Here is a 19,741-nt window from a genome sequence, read left to right as displayed (position 1 = left end):
GTCCTGGGTGTTCATTGGAAGGACTGATGCTAAAGCTGAAACTACAATACTTTGGCCACCTCATGCGACGAGTTGACTCACTGGAAAAGACTCTGATGCTGGGAAGGATTGGGGGCAGGAGGAGAAGGGGACAACAGAGAAAGAGATGGCTGGATGGCATCACCAACTCGATGGAGGTGAGTTTGAGTGAACTCCGGGAGTTGGTGGTGGACAGGAAGGCCTGGCGTGCTGTGATTCATGGGGTCTCAAGAGTTGGACACGACTGAGCGACTGAACTGAACTGATGAATATTTACTGTATGAATACACGACAGGTTACCATCCCACTGGGCCCAATATGAGGTGCTCTGGGTAAAAATCCCAATTATCACCTGTACCCCACTCACCCCACACTGACAGTGGACCTTGATAACTGAGCTGAGGTTACACGTTGCACCCTAGCCAGAAAACAAGTTTTTGCTTCTATTTTAGAAAGGTGGGATTCACAAGGTGAGAATTTTCCCCAAAATGGAAACATTGTTCAAATGGTACTAAAGCAGCCATGAAGCTATATTAGGCTATGGAAAAAAATCAAATTTTTCTTCAACTGTTTCTTTAAGAAGTGAACACAAAGGATGCATTTAATTTAAATAGGAATGAAGTGACAATGCTTTTAGAAAAAAACCAAAACTTTACTTTCCATCATGTTGGAGGATATTGGTTTAATTCACATTATTATTCCCACTGATGCTTTATATAATATGGGACATAAAAAATGTACTGTGAATAAAAGTTCTTTTCATTCAAATGGAAAAGAAAATTATAGGTTCAAAAAATCAAGTTAAATATCAAAAGAAGTTAATATCAAAAAATAAAAGTTTCTACATTTCAAAAAACCTGACAGTGAAGATATTATCAAATTTGTGATGACTGAGATACACTTTATGGTGAGCCTCTGAAAACCTTGGCTTTGAAGTTGAAGCTTCTGCTTAGAAACAGTGTGGGCAGAGCAGACCTGTTCACATTTTGATAGAAGGGTAAGTTTAAGAGTCCTTTAGTCCAAATATCTGTTAATTATCCTCTGTCAGAAACACTCTTCAGAGTGTTAGACAGAAGTTGTTATGGAAGAACAGGCGTCCAGCAGCTACAACCCTGTTTTAGGGGAATCTGTTGACTTGGAACTCTCTGGCACCGTTAAGATCCCTGAGACAACTGCCTTCTACTCTGTTCAGCTGACATGCAAGGATCAGTAGCAGCAAGCCTTCTATCGCCCAGGCGAGTACGCCTTCTTATATTTGGAGATGAGCGCGTCTGTTTTTCCAAGGCTCACTCTATAGCAGTCCACTGGCACCAAAGAGCCAAGCGGCGGCATTCCATCCAAGCACTCTTGGTTGCCGGCTGCGAATGAGGATGGCACCGGCTCTGATACAGCGGCTTTTTCTGCAGGAGTCAAGCACTCTTCGCCTCCAGGTTCCTCTGTGTGGCCGCCCTGGGAATTCAAAGGGCCGCTCCTTGCCTCACCACCCTTAAGGCGCTTATGGTGATCTTCGCTGAGTAACAGCACGATGGTCCCACCAACACGAAGCACTCTGGGACAGAAAAAAAAAAAAGGTAATTAGTATGAGTATTTCTTTTTTTGCAGACAACAAACAGTCCCACTTTGTTTAAAATATTTGGTGTTCTTAATTTGAAATTTAATTTTAGCCATTTAAATGCGAGGATTTTGATAATTAGGTAGTATCTTCCATAATGCATATTCATTATAGTAATTATGAAATCACTAGTACAAATCTGCTTTAATTATCTATTTTTACTCTATTTAAAAGGCAAGCCTCAAAGTAATTTGTAGTCACAGTTTAATAAGTGATTGTACAAAGGAAAAGGCAAATGAAAGGATCCTGAGGAATCTGACTCCATGAAAGGCAGCAGGCTGAACAACAGCAGAACAAAGTCCCCAGGAAGGAGTGAGGATGAAAACAAAGGAAGGGCCACAGGGAAGACCCGGAAATGTCAGCCTGTGGAGGAGGACTGACTTTCTCAATCGTTTGACCAAAGTCTATACAGCACTTACATGGAAACAGTGATGAATGATGACATACAGTCCCGAGTTGCTAAAAAGATGGCTGAGGAGTGGGAGAGAGAGGCAAGGAGAGAGCTAAAGAGCGTGGGTGGCAAATGACACTATCAAGGCAAGGGTGAGGGGCTCCGGAAACACCTTAGGTGGGACCCAAACCTGGGCGCTCAGAGGGTGAGAATAGCTACGGTGGGTGTGAAGGACGAGAGGAATGAGCTGGGCATGAGTGGGGGACTGGAGTAAGGGGGTGCCCGGGGCAGGGAAGGGAGCAAAGACGGAGAGGAGGTACTGAAACTAGTCCAGCTGGAGGGGGAACCAGAGGGGGCAGGATGAGGGGACGGAGGAGCTGTCTGGAACATGCTGAGCGCGGGGCCTCGGGGTTGTCAGAGAGACGGGGGTTGGAGGTGGAGATCTGAGTTTCCCATGATAAATGGCAGATAAAGCCAGGTGGTGCTAGTGACAAAGGACCCACCTGCCAATGCAGGAGACATGAGGGGCAGGTTTGATCCCTGGGTGGGAAAGATCCTCTGGACGAGGAAATGGCAGCCCACTCCAGTATACTTGCCTGAGAAATCTCATGGACAGAGGAGCCAGGTGGGCTACAGTCCATGGGGTCGCAAAGAGTCCGACACAACTGAAGGAACTTAACAAACACAAAGCAATTATGGGGGATGAGATCACCTAGGGTGGAAGAACAGAGAGAGGAGAGAAAAGGGGTCAAGGAATAGGGACTTAACATTCAAGGAAGGATGGAGAAGGAAGAGCCCATGAAACAGCCAAGGAGAAGGTCTGAAATATGGTGATAGCATGGAAGCCCGAAGAGCAGAGTTTCAAGACGGGAATGAATGGTCTCAACAGTGTCAAATGCTACAGGACTAACAAGTGATAAGGATACTAGTGACCCTGGGGCAGCACTCCTAGTTGGGAGCAGGGGCAAGTGCTGGTCTGCAGAGGCAAGGCAGGGGGTTGGAAGGTGAGGACAGCAAGTGTAGACTTTTCTCTGAAGAAACTTGGTTGTAGAGCTTAAGAAACCAGGTGACAGCTGGAGGGCCAAGACTTAAAGGGAGCTCTGCCCCCACCACACCCAGCAAAGAGGTCAGGAGCTGAAGTAGCTTTCCCTCATCTCAACAGTCCATCAATCTAAATGAGTCTGTCTGCAAACGACATCACAGATTCATCCACTTCATTCGGAGCTCTCCTCTGCCCGCACTATCACAGCCTGACAGGTCTTATTTCCAAATCTGTCATCATCCCCCAACCTCCCCTTCCGAGTTTCCACACCAGACACAACTGTACATCCCTGCGAATCTCTCGACCATTAAACTTCAAATAAACTCTAGACTCCCACTTGCCTGCTCCCCTTTGCTCACTGTGTGTTCCACAAACTGACCTCCCTTCTTCTTGCCCTGGGACATCCAGCTCTGCTGTTCTGGGGCACTGACACCCACTCCCTTGTGTGCTTCTCATCATTCAGGTCTCAGAGTTCAAACACCTCCTTGGAGAGGCTTTTCCCTGAGCATCTATCTAAGGAAGCCACAGCTGCTTTCTCAGTCACTCTCTGGCAAAAATGTCTTTAGTGTTCATCATATCTATCATGATCTGAAATTATTCTGTTGATTTGTTCATGATCTGTATTCCCATGCTGGAGTGCCAGCACCATGTGGGCAAAAACTGTCCTGTTCTCAGCCAGATCCCCAGTGCCTAGTACAGTGTGTGGGTATGACAGGCCACAAAAATGTCTGGGGAAGGGATAGCTGGATCTGGAGAGAATGAGGAGGTGGACAGGCTGAAGGTAAGAAAGAGGTGGGCAGAGAACAGTTCCTGAGGAGGCAGGAACCAAGGGGATACACTCTTGCTACTGGGAGAGGAGGAGGCGAGATGACAGGTGTGGCTGGACACCAGGGGACAGAAATGAGTATTCCTAAAGACAAAAATTGATATAACTTTTTTCACAGTAATATCAAAGATATGAAATGTACATAACCTTTGACCCAGCAATCTCACATCTAGGAAATTATTCTAAGATATAAGAGCAGAAGCTGTAGCAGTAGTAGAATAATAGTGACAATTAATGGCAAAGATGGCTAATATTTATCGGTACCAAGGTATTCCTAGGTGGCACTAGTGGTAAAGAACCTGCTTGCCAATGCAGGAGATGTAAGAGATGTGAGTTGGATAGCGGGTCAGGAAGATCTCCTGGAGGAGGGCATGGCAACTGACTCCAGTATTCTTGCCTGGAGATCCCATGTACAGAGGAGCCTGGCGGACTACAATCCATAGGGTTGCACAGAGTCAGACATGACTGAAGCAACTTAGCACGCACGCATGTATTATGTGATAAATATTGTTTTAAATGCTTTGCATATAATTTAATCCTTAGAATTCAAGTATATTCTGTTGCCATATCCATTGTGCAGATGAAGAAACAGAGGCACTGTGGTTTTAAATAACTTGCTCATTATAGCCAGTTTGAAAAACTGTTTGTGCAAAGATGGCTCAGAATGTTATTCTTTATTAAAACGAAACGGTGGAAGTTACCTAAATACCCATCCCTAAGTTCTGTAGGCTACAAAATGGTATATACATATAATGCAACCACTGTGGCAACCACTGAAAATTACCATGTACATTATAACAACTCATCAGAATGATTTATGACATATTTCTGAGTAGAAAAAAACAAAGCAGATTATACAGTGCAGTAAGTTAAGGATGATCCTATTAATATAAAATTGAAAACATCTATATATTTGAAGCTCAACATTCAGAAAACAAAGATCATGGCATCTGGTCCCATCACTTCATGGGAAATAGATGGGGAAACAGTGGAAACAGTGTCAGACTTTATTTTTTTGGGCTCCAAAATCACTGCAGATGCTGATTGCAGCCATGAAATTAAAAGAGGCTTGCTCCTTGGAAGGAAAGTTATGACCAACCTAGATAGCATATTAAAAAGCAGAGACATTACTTTGCCAACCAAGGTCCGTCTAGTCAAGGCTATGGTTTTTCCCGTGGTCATGTATGGATGTGAGAGTTGGACTGTGAAGAAAGCTGATCGCCGAAGAATTGATGCTTTTGAACTGTGGTGTTGGAGAAGACTCTTGAGAGTCCCTTGGACTGCAAGGAGATCCAACCAGTCCATTCTAAAGGAGATCAATCCTGGGTGTTCATTGGAAGGATGGATGCTAAAGCTGAAACTCCAATACTTTGGCCACCTCATGTGACGAGTTGACTCACTGGAAAAGACTCTGATGCTGGGAGGGGTTGGGAGCAGGAGGAGACGGGGACGACAGAGAATGAGATGGCTGGATGGCGTCACTGACTCAATGGACATGAGTTTGAGTGAACTCCGGGAGTTGGTGATGGACAGGGAGGCCTGGCGTGCTGTGATTCATGCAGTCGCAAAGAGTCGGACACGACTGAGCAACTGAACTGATACGTGTACGTGTACATGTACATGGAATGCTGTCTTACCGGACATTCACCAATTAATTTATTGTAACTTTTTTCACATAATGGAAGAAAATAAGAAAGTAAAAATCACCTGGAATCCTGCTACTCAGAGATGACCATTTTTGATAAAATGTCCCTCTAAGCATCTTTCCACATTCATATACACATACATTTCTTACTAAGAAAGCTATTCAGAAATTATAAAGCAGTATGTCCCAAACTGTATTCCTCTAAACACTAGTATAGTATGAGAGATTATTTCTTGTATATATATAAAAAAGAAACCAACTAGAGTTATGTGGTCAATAAGTTGGGGAAGCTCTGTATCAAGCAACATAAAAGCGATTTCTCTTCTACACGTGAACCTCCACGAGTAGGGGTGGATGACACAAACAGCCGCCTTATCTGAGCTTGGCTGGCATTAGGCCTAACCTGCTACCACTCATCTCTGTTCCAAGCAGTCTGCTATAGTCATTGTTTTTTGAACATGCTTTTTGCTTCATTATTACCCAAGAAATACTTGCTGAGTATCTGCATGTGTAAGTCACGGTGTGGTCTCCTTTTTCATTCTTTGCACATTTCTAAATTTCACTGAGATCATGCTTCTCCCATGAATCCACCTCAAATCTTCTGGGCATGGAGTGACTTCTTCCTTCAAGCCGAACAAGTTAAATTTCTAATTTTGCTCGTCTGGTTGAGAAGAAAGCTCTAATATTATACTTCTCTGTATTTCTCCTTTGCATACATGAAATTGTTATTGCTGAAGTAAATTAAAGGAGGAAATAATTGAGCTGACAGTGCAGTGCTCACACCACCAGAGCAATTATCTGTCCGACAATTTAAAATTCCGATTGCATGTTCTTTCTTGAAGAATCAGGTGCTCTGTTACGCTCAGGACCAAATATTTCCATTGCCTATTATAAACACGTTTATTTTGTATTTTTTCTCATTTTTAATATAATTCCCCTCCATTCTCTTCCACTTTATATCTAGAGCCTAAACTACTGGTAAATCATTGGGAAAAAAGTTATGTGTACTTTAGATATATTCATGTATATCCCCACCTATTTCTCAAAAGCACTGGAAGTGTTCTTCACTGAAAAATCAGTGAATCTGAGCTAACACTGGAAGTGTTCTTCACTGAATCTGAGCTAACACTGGAAGTGTTCTTCACTGAAAAATCAGTGAATCTGAGCTAACAGTTGCTGAGAGCTTTCAAGGCACCTAGCACTGTCCTTGCTTCCCTGGTGGCTCAGCTGGTAAAGAATCTGCCTGCAATGTGGGAGACCTGGGTTTGATCCTTGGCTTGAGAAGATTCCCTGGAGAAGGGAACAGCTATTCACTCCAGTGTTCTGGCCTGGAAAATTAGCACTGTCCTAAGAGCTTTAAATATACTGACTCCTCAGGCCAATGCTATCAAGTAGGTACTATTATTTAAAGATGAGGCACAGGGTGATTGAGCAACATGCCTATGACAGAAATGACAGAAGAACTATTGAGTATTCTGACTCCAGAGACTATGCTCTTCACCACTGTGTTACAATATATAGCCTGCATAAAATCTCAAACCAGAAAAAGTCAAAGGCCAAACCATAAAGGCCGAGGGCCTGTGGCAAGGAAGCTTGGTCATAGGACCCAGGAATGTTCCTTGTGTCCAGAAGCATAACTTTTTTTTCTAAATTTTATTTAAAAATTTTTTTGCCTTTTACATTTTTACAATGTTGTGTTGGTTTCTACAATTCAAATCAGCTGTAATTATATATCCATCCTTTCCCTCTAGAGATTCCCTCCCTTTCCCCCTTCCCATCCCTCCCTATTCCATCACAGAGCACCAGACTGTGTTCCCTGTGTTACACAGCGGCTTCTCACCAGCTATCCATTTTACACATGATAGTGTATATATGTTGATACTACTTTTTCCATTTATCCTACTCTCTCCCTCCCCAAGTGTCCGTAAGCCCATTCTCTACGTTTTCATCTCCATTCTTTCCTTGCAAATAGGTTCATCAGTACCATTTTTCTTTCTGGGAGGCACCTGAATTACATGGGAAATCTTGAACGTCTTCCTGGTTCTCGTGTAAATATTTAAATTTCCCGAGACAATGTGAGGGTGGTCATATCTATTAGTTTCATTTTCAGTTGCTTAGAACAGAAATCAAAACTGACCGAGAGAAAGTCAGGCTGGTCTAATTTTACCAGCGATGAAAGGGCAGTCTACTCCGAACACTGCCCTACAGTGACTTGTGAAGATGTTTAAAATACACAGCACTAGATCATCAGGGAGGCTAAGCCGCCACCTCTAGTGGGAAGTTCCAGGTTGGGTGGGAAGTTTCACACTCGGTGTAACATGCTCTTACAGCAGTATCTCGGCATGGGCCAGCTTAAATAGTACAACTGCTAAGTTACCTGGCTAGGCACAAAGGCTGTGGTTATTAATCCTGGGGGCACCACAGAATCGCCTTGGGAGATATTAAGAAATACTGGATGCCCAGGTTCTACCCTGGACTGATTAAATCAAAGCCTCAGTGAGGAGGAGTGGAGTATGGGTATCAGTGTTTTTCAGAAGCTCCTGAAATGATGTTAATATGAAATCAGCATTGCAAAATCTCAAGGGGAATGCTCCATCAAGCAGAAGGGGATACAGGAGCTCAGGAAATGTCTTGAGTTACAGGTGCTGAGACTCCAGGTGACGTCATAAGTCAGGCAGCTGTGGAACAGGGTTAAACACTGGCTCCTGACCACGTATTGTGTTGTCCTGCACCATCAAACACTCAGTTGAGACAATTTAATACAAACTGACCCTGTATCCATGACCCTTCATTCCGCTGTGTGTTCCAGGGTCTCTCCTTTTTCAACTGAAATGATCAGGAAAATTCATATTCAGGTCTCACTGTTTGAACCTCTCAAAGAAACACTTTCACTTCACTGCGTTATATTCCCTGAGGTTGACCTTAGAAACATCACATGGCTAGCACTTCTGCATTTTCATTTCAAACCAGCAACAAAGGCATCCATTCTATATGACAATGTTCCATGTGTAAATTCGTAGCTCTGTGATCTTGAGAAGGATAATATTTCTGGGTCCTGGTTTCTCTCCTGTAAAATGTGGGGGGTTAACACATAGGAGGCAGGGTTGCGGGGAGAATTCGAAGTAAATATGTAAATTAACTAGTTCAGTGACTGAAATATATGTCACTATTTTAGATTTTCAAATTTTTGGCTATATTGAAAAATTATTATCTTTTCCTGAATAAAACTCATAGTATGATGATATAGAATAACTATATCAAGTTTATAACTATATAAACTTCTGATTTGAAACCTTAGAAAATTAAGCTATAAAAACTCTAGGAAATTACTAAAATGTAATCAAATCTTAACTGAAGAGCTACAATACATTTTGGTTAAATTCCCCATGACTCAAAGATTTTGGAAATACACTCAACAGCTTACCTTTCCATCTCCTGCAGAGTCCTTTTGATGTCTTTTCCTAACTTAAACTTTTTTCCAAATGGAATATCGGAAATAATAATATCGATACTTTCTGAAGGCAATGGCAATTCTGAAATACAAAAATGAGAAAATTCTATTACAGTAAGTTCAAACATTTACAACCTAAACATGAGAAAACTGAAATACAAAGGATTATTTTTGCATACTAAATAAAATTTAAGGCTTCTAATATTGTTTCTAAGGAATGACAAGATCCTGAAGGCTTTCAGAATCACTAAAAATAGATGGTACAACTGTTGTATTCTGTTTTTTGAAAAGTGGTTTCTCAAGTGTAATAAAATATGACATAAGTTATGCAGAATTTTAAGTTAACCAGAAAATTAAACTCTTTAAAAACATAACATGAAGACTCTTGAGAGTCCCTTGGACTGCAAGGAGATCCAACCAGTCCATTCTGAAGGAGATCGATCCTGGGTGTTCATTGGAAAGACTGATGCTAAAGCTGAAACTCCAATACTTTGGCCACCTCATGCGAAGAGTTGACTCACTGAAAAAGACTCTGATGCTGGGAGGGATTGGGGGCGGGAGGAGATGGGGATGAAGGAGAATGAAATGGCTGGATGGCATCACCAACTCAATGGACTTGAGTTTGAGTGAACTCTGGGAGTTGGTGATGGACAGGGAGGCTTGCCGTGCTGTGATCCATGGGGTCGCAAAGAGTTGGACACGCCTGAGCGACTGAACTAAACTGAACTAAACTGAGCAGTGCTGGGAGCTAACTTTATTTTGGTCATGCTCTTCACACTCTAATACTTCGTATATTTATTTTCTTTCCCAGTAGAAATATAGTCTGTTAATAACTAAGTAAAAATACAGATCTCCATGTTGGGAATTTATGGATATAATTTAATCATCCCTGATGAGTCTAAATAACTTTTACATAAAACAACAACAAGGTCATCAAACCCTTAAATATTCCTTTGGAATCACCTTATTAATCACAATCCTCCCCCAGTGGGCCAGGTATGACAACATGGAAACAGAAAACTCAAGGAATATAGTAAGGCAACAAATTCACATTTGTGGTTTACTGACACTGTCACCATACACATAGGTGAATTTCCTGGAATTACTTTCAGAGAAGTAAAATTAGTGGACACATCTATGTAGCAGGATGTTAGATCCCAGGTTGGTCCACATAAATAAATAAACTGTATAAAAAACTTTTAGGTAAAACCTTAAATTTAGCTAGCTTCCACATGTCCTTTTTTATCCAGTGAACTTAAAAATGGCTCATCTAAGTATCTGCCCTCTCTTTAACTATCATCCACATTCTTCTTTCCCCTTCTTTTGTGCTAATCCATTTCCTTTAGTGACGCCTATCCCTTTCAAGTTCTTTCCATTAAATCCTCTGCAAAAATAGAAAGTTTTTTTCTTGTTTTGGATTCATTAACTTTTCAAACATTTAAAAAATTCTATCCACATTTGGTATTATATTTTCCATCATTAGCAGTTTAAACACTAATATAATTGAGAAAAAATCATGAGCAGTTCTTATCCTAACCACATAAGTTCTGTTGTATTATGCTATATATATGCTGCCTATTTCCTAGAAAATAGATATGATGATCTTGTTGTGAGTTGTATAAAAAACAATTATTAATAGAAAGATATTTCTTACGTGTTTGCTAAAAACTTCTCATTATTTTTTTTACTGAATATTCTATTACTTACCCTAATTAAAAATTGACTTTCAGTTGGAAAGAAAAGGATATAATTTTTCTGTCTTCCAAATCATAAATATTCATTTTTTAGCAATGTATAACTCATGTTAATAATCTTAAACCCTTCCTATTTTATCTACTCCCACTAATCTCTCCACATTCATTAAGGACATTTGACCTGACTCTATCTCATTCCTATTAAATGTATTTCACCATCTTGCATAAAAAAAAAAAAATAAAATAAAAAATAAAAAATAAAAAATAAAAACATAACATGAAAAGAAAATTGCTAGATCCAAGAAGAAATATATTAGGATGCCTAGAAAAATCTTTTACAAAATTATATCCTATAACTTTCATTTTTCTTTTCATGATCGTATATAAAATTTATTTGTAGATCTATTTGTTTTTAAGAAAAGTGACCCATAGGTTTCATTGTATTTTTAATGGCAACTCCAAAGGTTAAGAACATCCACTTAAGTCCTAAGACTAGAGAAAAAGTTAAACAATCAATAATCAAGAAAATGACATCACTAAAACAAAATATAGTGTTTGATTATCAAATCTAAATTTCTTTCTCAACTTTACATTTTATTCTCAGAAATTAATTACGATAAGGTAATACACCCAATCTTCCACATTTTCTGAATATACTTTTCACTTTGCACTTTTTATACTTCTACTACCATCAAAATTTAAATAATTATTTTAATTTCAGACAGCACCTAATTCTATAGAAGTACAATAGAATTTAAATAATCTTTATTATTCTGAATACAAATTTTTGTTGGCAGGAAATTTAAAAACAAAACAAAAAGTCCTGTTATCTGGGAAAGTCTAATGAATGAACATTTGCTAATAGAAGAGTGGGTTATTAAAAAATAAGTAATGGGATAATATTTTGTTAGAACTAGGCAGGAAATCTTCTTTTTTCCAAGTCATGTGTTAATGTCACGGTGACTCAGACAGTAAAGAATTCTCCTGCATGCAGGAGATCCGGGTTCAATACCTGAGTCCAGAAGATCCCCTGGAGAAGGGAATGGCAACCTACTCCAGTATTCTTGCCTGGAGAAACCCCATGGACAGAGGAGCCTGGTGGGCTGCAGTCTACAGGGTTGCAAAGATTCGGACATGACTGAGTGACTATCACTTTCACTTTCTTTTTTCATTTTTAGTTTTAGGGTATTGATATAGAGTGGGGCTTCCCAGGTGGCTCAGTGGTAAAGAAGCCTGCTTGCTGACACAAGAGATGTGGGTTCCATCCCTGGGTTGAAAAGATTCCCTGGAGGAGGAAATGACAACCCAATCCAGTATTCTTGCCTGGGAAATCCCATGGACAGAGGAGCCTGGCAGGCTACAGTCCACGGACTGAAAAGAATCAGACATGACTGAGCAAACTGAACACGCATACACTGATATAGGACACATCTATTTGAATACTGTAACTATACTTGTAAAACTACTAAAGACAATGAGCAAACATGGTTATCAAATGCTTATACTTGAGGAACCAGGCAGTAATTTACTCTTCAGATTGAGCTCACATCTTTTGCTTACATAAACACACAACAAACATGAGTTGCCCATCTTCAGGTTTGGATTTTTTCCCCTTCTGGTTAGTCTATTTTCATTTGCAATTTTTTTTTTTTACTCTGTACTATAATTTACCGAACTGCTTTACATCATTTTAGAAGATGAAGCAATAAACATCACCGAGACAGAAGAGAGTAACCTTTTACACAGAACCAGTGTCATCTTCCAATAACAGAACAGAAAATAATCTGAGCTTTTGTGCAGGCTCTGGTGTCATCTTGCATTTGGCTCTGCCACTTACCAGCTGTGCGACTCTGGGAAATTATTGCTTTACTTTTCTCATCTGTAAAATGGGATAAAAGTACCTATCTCAGAAGTTACATGTGAGGAACCTACAGAAAGTATCAACAGACATTGCCTGGCACACAATGAGCAGTCAGTAATTGTCAGCTGTTGTCAGTATTCACAATGTCCTCCAGTGCGTATAAGGAGATGACAGCCAGGTGGAGCCAGTGGGTCAGAATCCTTCCAGGAAGCTCTGCAGAACTTAGCACTTCTTCTCACGGCTCCTCAAAGACCTAGTGCGGTGACTACTTCCAGATGGGTCTCTTTCCAACTTGCCTTTCCCTTAGCAGTGGTTCTCAACGTGCGATCCCCAGAGAAGCACCGTCAGTATCACCTGGAACTATAAATGCAACATCTTGGGCCCTACAACTAACCTTGATATTTAGTGTGGATCAGAATCAACTGAAAGGCCTGGTAGAACACAAACTGCTCGCCCCGCTTCCAGAGATGCTCATGCATAAACTCCTAAAATCATGAGCACCTGACCCATAAGAGTCAACACACAGTAAAATCTTTTAAATTATTAAATGTCTGAATTGCCTGTGAACAAAGAGTTTGTAACTAAGGAGATAAAATTATGAAATAGAAACACAGCTTAAAACAAGTAAAAAAATCATCTTTTTTACATCTCTGCAGGATGATTTAGAAACATGAAATAAAGGTAAAAGACTGGTATGTCTTGAATAAAACTGTGCTGTTTACTCCCTCCTTCTGGGATAAGTTTGAGTAAGAACTGCTTAAAACCAGGATATAGCCCTAAGATATTTTCTCCCCCAAAGTTTTAAGAGCCTTTAAAATAACTTTCATGTATATACGTAGGCAAGAGACTGGGTAAACTGAGAACTTTTACAAGGCTGAGCACATTCTTTTTACATTTTCTTTCACTGTACTTTGTCATTCTTTCCATCATCTAGGTTTCTAACAATGGCATTCTGTCTTGTAATTCTCAGCTGCTCAAATAGTTGTATATTTGATTCAATCCTCATGACCGGTCATTTCACCTTGGCTTTCTCTATTCCTCAGCTGGTTCATCTCTTAAATGTCTGGGTTTTATTAATTTTTAATAATCCCTCCCCCTCTGACATGCTTGTTAGTGAAACGTTGCCTGAACTTTTTATATTTGAAAATATCTTTGTACTAAAATGACATGTGGTTGAGCATGATATTTCTGGGTCCCACTTTGCCTTAGGAACCTTGTAAGTAGCCACTATTTCATCGGCTATTGCTCTATAACTTTGTTTCCATTGTGGGCAGATTTTGAAGTTTACTGCATTAGATTATGCCTTTTCTTTATTTGATTGCTGCTGGTGAAATTTTTCTCTTCTACTATTTTTCTCTTTATACTATTCTTTTTGATTTCATAAAATAGAGAATACAAACACTTCAATGAAGTTGGAATTTCAATGTGTATTGCTAATTCAGAAGTCCATAATTAGTCTCGAACATGCAAAATGTAGTTTGGCATCTGGGGGATGATTTTAAAGTGCTATTGCCAGTTTTGTTTTTAATGACCGCAATTTTTAAAAAACTTAAAAGTTTTTTTGCACTCCATTTGTTGAATTCTTTGATTACGGATTTCCAATGAATTCTGAAAAAAATGCAACTACAATTAGGCAACTTATTTATTTAAAAAAGTTTATAGCACAATTATAAGATACTCTGGCTAGGTACATCAGTCATCAGTACATCTTCAAAAATTAAAACATTTTTAAGAAAACTGAAGTATAGTTGATTTACAATGTTGTGCCAATCTCTGCTGTATAGCAAAGTAACTCATTTATACACATACAGTTCCTTGTTTATATTCTTTTCCATTATGGTTTATCCCAGGAAATTGAATACAGCTCCCCGTAGCATACAGTAGCACCTTGTTGTTTATCTATTCTAAATGTAATAGTTTGCATCCAACAACTCCAAAATCACAGTCCATCCTACTCCCTCATCTCTTCCTCTTGGCAATCACAGGTCTGATCTCCCTGTCTATGAGTCTGTTTTTGTTTTGTGGATAGAAAAATTGTTCTGTTTTGTTCACTTGTGCTATATTTTAAGATTCCACATATAAGTGATATTATATGGTATTTGTCTTTCTCTTTCTAACTTACTTCACTTGGTATGATAATCTCTAGTTGCATCCGTGTTGCTGCAAATGGCATTATTTCACCTTTTTTACGACTGAGCAGTATTCCATTACACACATACAAACACATATGTATATACCACATTTTCTTTACCTATTCATCTGTTGATGGGCATTTAGGTTGTTTCCAAGTTTTGCCTATTGTGAATAGTGCTGCTATGAACATTCGGGTGCATGTATCTCTTTGAATTATTTTTGTCCGAGTATATATTCCCAGTAATGGGATTGGTGGATCATACGATAATTCCATTTTTAGTTTTCTGAGGAACCTCCCTACTGTTTTCCATAGTGACTGCACCAACTTACATTCCCACCAGTGGTGTAGGAGGGTTCCCTTTTCTCCACACTTTCTCTAACATTTGTTATTTGTAGACTTTTTAATGAAGGCCATTCTGACCAGTGTTAGGTGGTACCTAATTGTAGTTTTGATTTGTATTTCTTTAATATTTAGTGATGCTGAGCATCTTTTCATATGCCTATTGGCCATCTGTTCTCTGGAGAAATGTTTATTAAGGTATTCTGTTCATTTTTTTTTTTTCTTGGATTGGGTTTTTTTTTTGTGGTTGTTGTTGAGTTGTTTGAGCTGTTTGTATATTTTGGAGATAAAGCACTTGTTGGATGCATCATTTACAAATATTTCTCTCATTCTGTAGGTTGTCTTTTTGTGTTCTTTTCTCCATGCAAAAGCTTATAAGTTTGGTTAGGTCCCTTTGTTTATTTTTATTTCTATTGCCTGGGAGACTGGCCTAAGAAAACATTGATACGATTTATGTCGGGGAATGCTCTGCCTATGCTCTCTTCTAGGATAGGAGTTTTAGGGTATTGTATCTTTTTTTTTAATTGGAGGATAATTGCTTTACAATGTTGTGTTGACTTCTGCCGCACAGCGATGCGAATCAGTCAGAACTATACATGTATCTCGTCCCCCTTAAGCCTCTCTCCCACCTCCAGTGTTAATGTTTGTCTTTAAGCCATTTTGTTTATTTTTGTGCACAGGATGACGATGTGTTTTAACTTCACTGATTTACATGCAGCTGTCCAACTTTTCCAGTACCACTTGCTAAAGAGACTGTCTTTTTCCCATTTAAAACTCGGATTAAACATTTTAAAACCCAACAAATGATGGGCAAACAGAAAAGCATGTACTGTCAGGCTGAATTGCTTTTTCTGCATTCAACCATCTTTACAGAGAGTCTACAGTTCAGTTACTCTGTGTATATTAAAAGTTTTTTTAAGTCTATTATTTTGATAAGTTACTATTTCAATTCAGAACATCACAGCTTGTTTGGAGGTAATGATGAATTATGTAGGTACCATGTCAAATTCTAAGTACATTTCTGCGTCATAGATTTCTTTATTTAATAAACACATTAATTTTTACCAGGATGCTGCGGTCCACCAAACAATGCATAAACAGACACAGGTGCAGTGCTGAGCTGAATCTATAGTAGCGTTCACAATCATGAAAGATGTTTCATCTCTGACAGAAAAAAAAATTCCTAAATTTCCGAGAATTGGGAGGGGGTAGGAATACTAAACCATTACTGGAATTGACTTAGCTAATTTTCTTTTTGAAGGATCTGGTAACACTGATACAAAACTGGTAACATTTAACTTTCTGCAGAGGTCTTCTGCTCATGGAGCCAATGTATTAATAGCTATAGCTTCATTTTGTTTACATACATAAGAAAATTTGGAACTGAAAATGAACAAAATTAATTTAGAAGAGTGGTCATTTGATCTAAATGAAAAGTCATGCTTCACAGAGTGATAGTTAAATGCCTTTCTTTCTGTTGCATCTGATAAACACTATTTTGGCTTGGTCTCCTTAACATAATGACCAAGTTTTGAAGTAACTGCTAGATGCCTCTATAAACAAGTTTATTTCATTTGGTTACTGCTATCCCCATGGACCTCACAGTGCATGATAAAAGTACATAAACATTTTACTCCAGTTGTATGTTCACCAACAGCTTTCTTGAGAAACAAACTCAGTATAAAATTTTTCATTAAACATGGATTTTTAAAATTGGGGTCGCAAAGAGTCGGACACAACTGAGCAACTGAACTGAACTGAAAACCTTATTGCTGCTGAAAGAGTTTGTTACAGAACAGTGTTACCAAACAAAGGGATTTATAGCATGATATATGATAAAGCCACTGTAGCAAAAACACCCAAATTCTCTAAGGTGAGCTTCTCACCCACTATATCCCACACGTATTTTGTGGACACCCAACCTATCACTTCTCACATTTTCCAACTTCCCAGATGCCAGGGCAGCCTGGCAGCTTCATGAACTGTGCAGAATATGGTGTGAACCACAACACACCTGGTAGAACGCCAACTTTTCTGCTCCCCTTACCAGGCAAACTACCCAAAAGAATGATGAGAACTAGCTGTCTTCAAGTTACCTTTTCCCACTCTCTCCAGATCCTATTCAGGCAGGCAAGCCTTTGTTCCTGCTGCTCCATGGAACCAGTGAATCCTGAGTTTTGCTCCATGGAACTGGTCAAGCCTGAGTTTTGCTTCACCAACCAGCAGCATCTGACACAGCTGCTCTTCTTGCTCAGATTTTCTCTTACTTTCTCATCCCTGGTCATTCCTTTACTAGATTCTCACCCTCCAGAACTCTAAGCATCTTATCCTCAGAGAAAGCCTCTCTTCTCTATTTGTGCTCATTTCCTAGGTGATCTCACGGATGTAAATGTTATCTAGACTAGTGATGTGCAGCGTCTCCCCTAAACTCCAGATTTGTATGTTGACTATCTACCTTGTGATCTTAATGGCTCTTAATCATCATGCAGAACTGAACAGGCCCCCAACTCTTAACTTGTTCCTCCTGCAGTTTTCTGCAACTCAATAAACAGTAACGCCACCCTCTAGCTGTTCAAGCCAGAAAGTTTAGTCATCCTTGTTCTTTTTCTCACATTTAATCCACTAACAAATCCTGTTGGCTCTACCTTCAATGTATATATACATATATATGTGTGTGTGTGTATATGTATGTCTGACCTCTTTGCAACACCTCCACCAACACCACTTTGTCCCAAGCCACCACCATTTACCTGGATTATTGCCATAGTCTTGTAACTAGTCTCTCTGTTTCCATCCGTGCTCTACTATTGTCTGTTCTTAATAGACAATAAAAAGACTAATCTTTAAAAAAGCTAGGATTTATCTGGCTACTAGGTATAATAGAAAACTTAAAAAAAAAAAAAAAACCAAAACTTTTCTTTATTAACAATTGAGCACTTAATGCTTGTTCTTGAAGTGAAATCTTACGGGAAATGCCCAAAACATGAGAACTGATGAAAGTGGAGCTGGTACAGCAGCGACGGTCTGATGGGGAAATTAGTACTTCCTTTCTCATGCAACCAAGGCACTTTTGAGACTGTAAAGGGTTGGAAAAACCACTGCTCTGGAACAATTTATAGAGCTATTCCATTTTTCCCGTTCTCAAAAAAACAGCTTTCTTAAAGAAATGTATATGAAAACTTAATTTCAATCTAATCATCCCTCAGCTTCCCCTAGAAACTTGTGTTGCACACCGAGTCCAATTAAAAACCTCAACAGAAAGACTGAAAAGAAGTCACTGGCAGCAAACAATTATGAAACTTCAACCAACAGTACAATTTCTTCTATGAGGCTACTTTATTATACATTTATAGAAGAGTTATCCTAATATTTTGTTAACAATGCTTTTCTACAATAACAGAACAATTTTTTAAACAGTATACTATTTTCCTAGATTACAGGGACTTATCTATCACCTATTCTCACTGTGCCAAGAGAATATGATTTTCTTAGCTGAGAATTAAATGTGGTCACTTTTAAGGGAGAAAGGCACACTGAGGGAAAGATAGGAGGAATGTGAGGCTTCTCTCAGTCTAAATACCATGGGTATCAGCAAAATGTTATTTTGGACTCCAAAGGCTTGATTCCTTATAATGTTTCTTGCTGCTGACTCCCCATCAGTAGACAGGGAGTAATGGCTTTCCTCTGCCTCACAGGGTGATGAATCCTGGTTTGCCCTAGAATTTCTGTTTTAGTATTAAAAGTAGTACTGGCGTAGCAAACTGGGATGGCTTGTTACCTCATTCCCCATAACACAGGAATATCATACAACTAAAGCAAGGGGAAGGTAAGATAATTCAAACCATTTCATATAGTTTATTGCAAAGAATTCACAGATTCTCAACAAATTATTGTTATTATTCTGTTTATTTTATGCCTATACTAAATGATCCCTGGTTATCATATGAGAAATGGTTCAGATGCAACAAACACATCTTAAAATTTCTTAAGATGCTTTTACTTTGTACCATGCTTTTAAGGCTTGCTTTTACTTACATGCTTAGGGAAACTAGATAAATATAGTTCCTGACAATGAATCTTTTGAAAAATAAAAAAGTTACAATTATAATATTGGAAGTAAACTGAGTATTGGCCCCACAGATATATCATAAGGTATAAATAATTCAACCTTTATATTAACATATGAAAAGTGAGTGGTGTTCTATGATTCTAAGGGTGTTTACACATGTTTATTTCCCCCAAATGTCTGCATTTTTACTATCTTACCTGTAACAGAGACTTTAAGTAACTCGATCTTATCCTCGAGGCCTGCAGCTCTCAGATTGTCATATGCACCCGACAGCTGTGAGTCACTGACATCAGCGCCCACGTAATACACATCCTATGAGGGGAGAAATTCAGATTGTAAATGAAACCGTATTTTATGTAGCTAAGAAAATCTACTTGCATTTTTTCAAATGATGAAAATGAAATCAATAGATTTGTTAATTTAGATTTAAAAAATTTAGGATATTTCTTTAAAATAACACTCAAGGACCAAAACCTGAGACGTTTTTGGTAAAATGTTAAAACATTAATTTTTAACATTTTACAATTAATATTTTACAATACAAATGTCTAAGAAATTGAGGGATTTAGATAATGTAGGTCATGACTAGTTACTGGAATTCTGTCATAATTTCCTAAACTTATCACAGTATTTAAAGAAATAACACAGTAATTTAATTA

At 38.9% G+C, this 19,741-nt stretch overlaps 1 protein-coding gene across 2 annotated transcripts in view; it reads right to left on the bottom strand.

Moving 5' to 3' along the window:
* Positions 1-612: 612 nt before the first annotated feature.
* Positions 613-19,741, bottom strand: part of THUMPD2 (THUMP domain 2 tRNA and snRNA guanosine methyltransferase) — a 40,199-nt gene continuing 21,070 nt past the window's right edge. For both annotated transcript variants that reach the window (XM_055399289.2, XM_055399291.2), the window contains 3 exons: positions 19,280-19,394; positions 8,959-9,067; positions 613-1,567 (listed from right to left, as the gene is read on the bottom strand). In XM_055399289.2, the coding sequence (XP_055255264.2) occupies positions 1,243-1,567; positions 8,959-9,067; positions 19,280-19,394 (549 nt within the window). In that variant the 3' untranslated portion in view covers positions 613-1,242. The remainder of the gene's footprint in view (positions 1,568-8,958; positions 9,068-19,279; positions 19,395-19,741) is intronic.

The sequence above is a fragment of the Moschus berezovskii genome, chromosome 11, assembly GCF_049115385.1.
Source record: "Moschus berezovskii isolate FMDL1 chromosome 11, NW_MosBer_1.0, whole genome shotgun sequence".
In the NCBI taxonomy this organism is placed as follows: Eukaryota; Metazoa; Chordata; class Mammalia; order Artiodactyla; family Moschidae; genus Moschus; species Moschus berezovskii.
The sequence above is the reverse complement of the archived record's forward strand: the minus strand, read 5'-3'. Positions and strand labels throughout refer to the sequence as shown.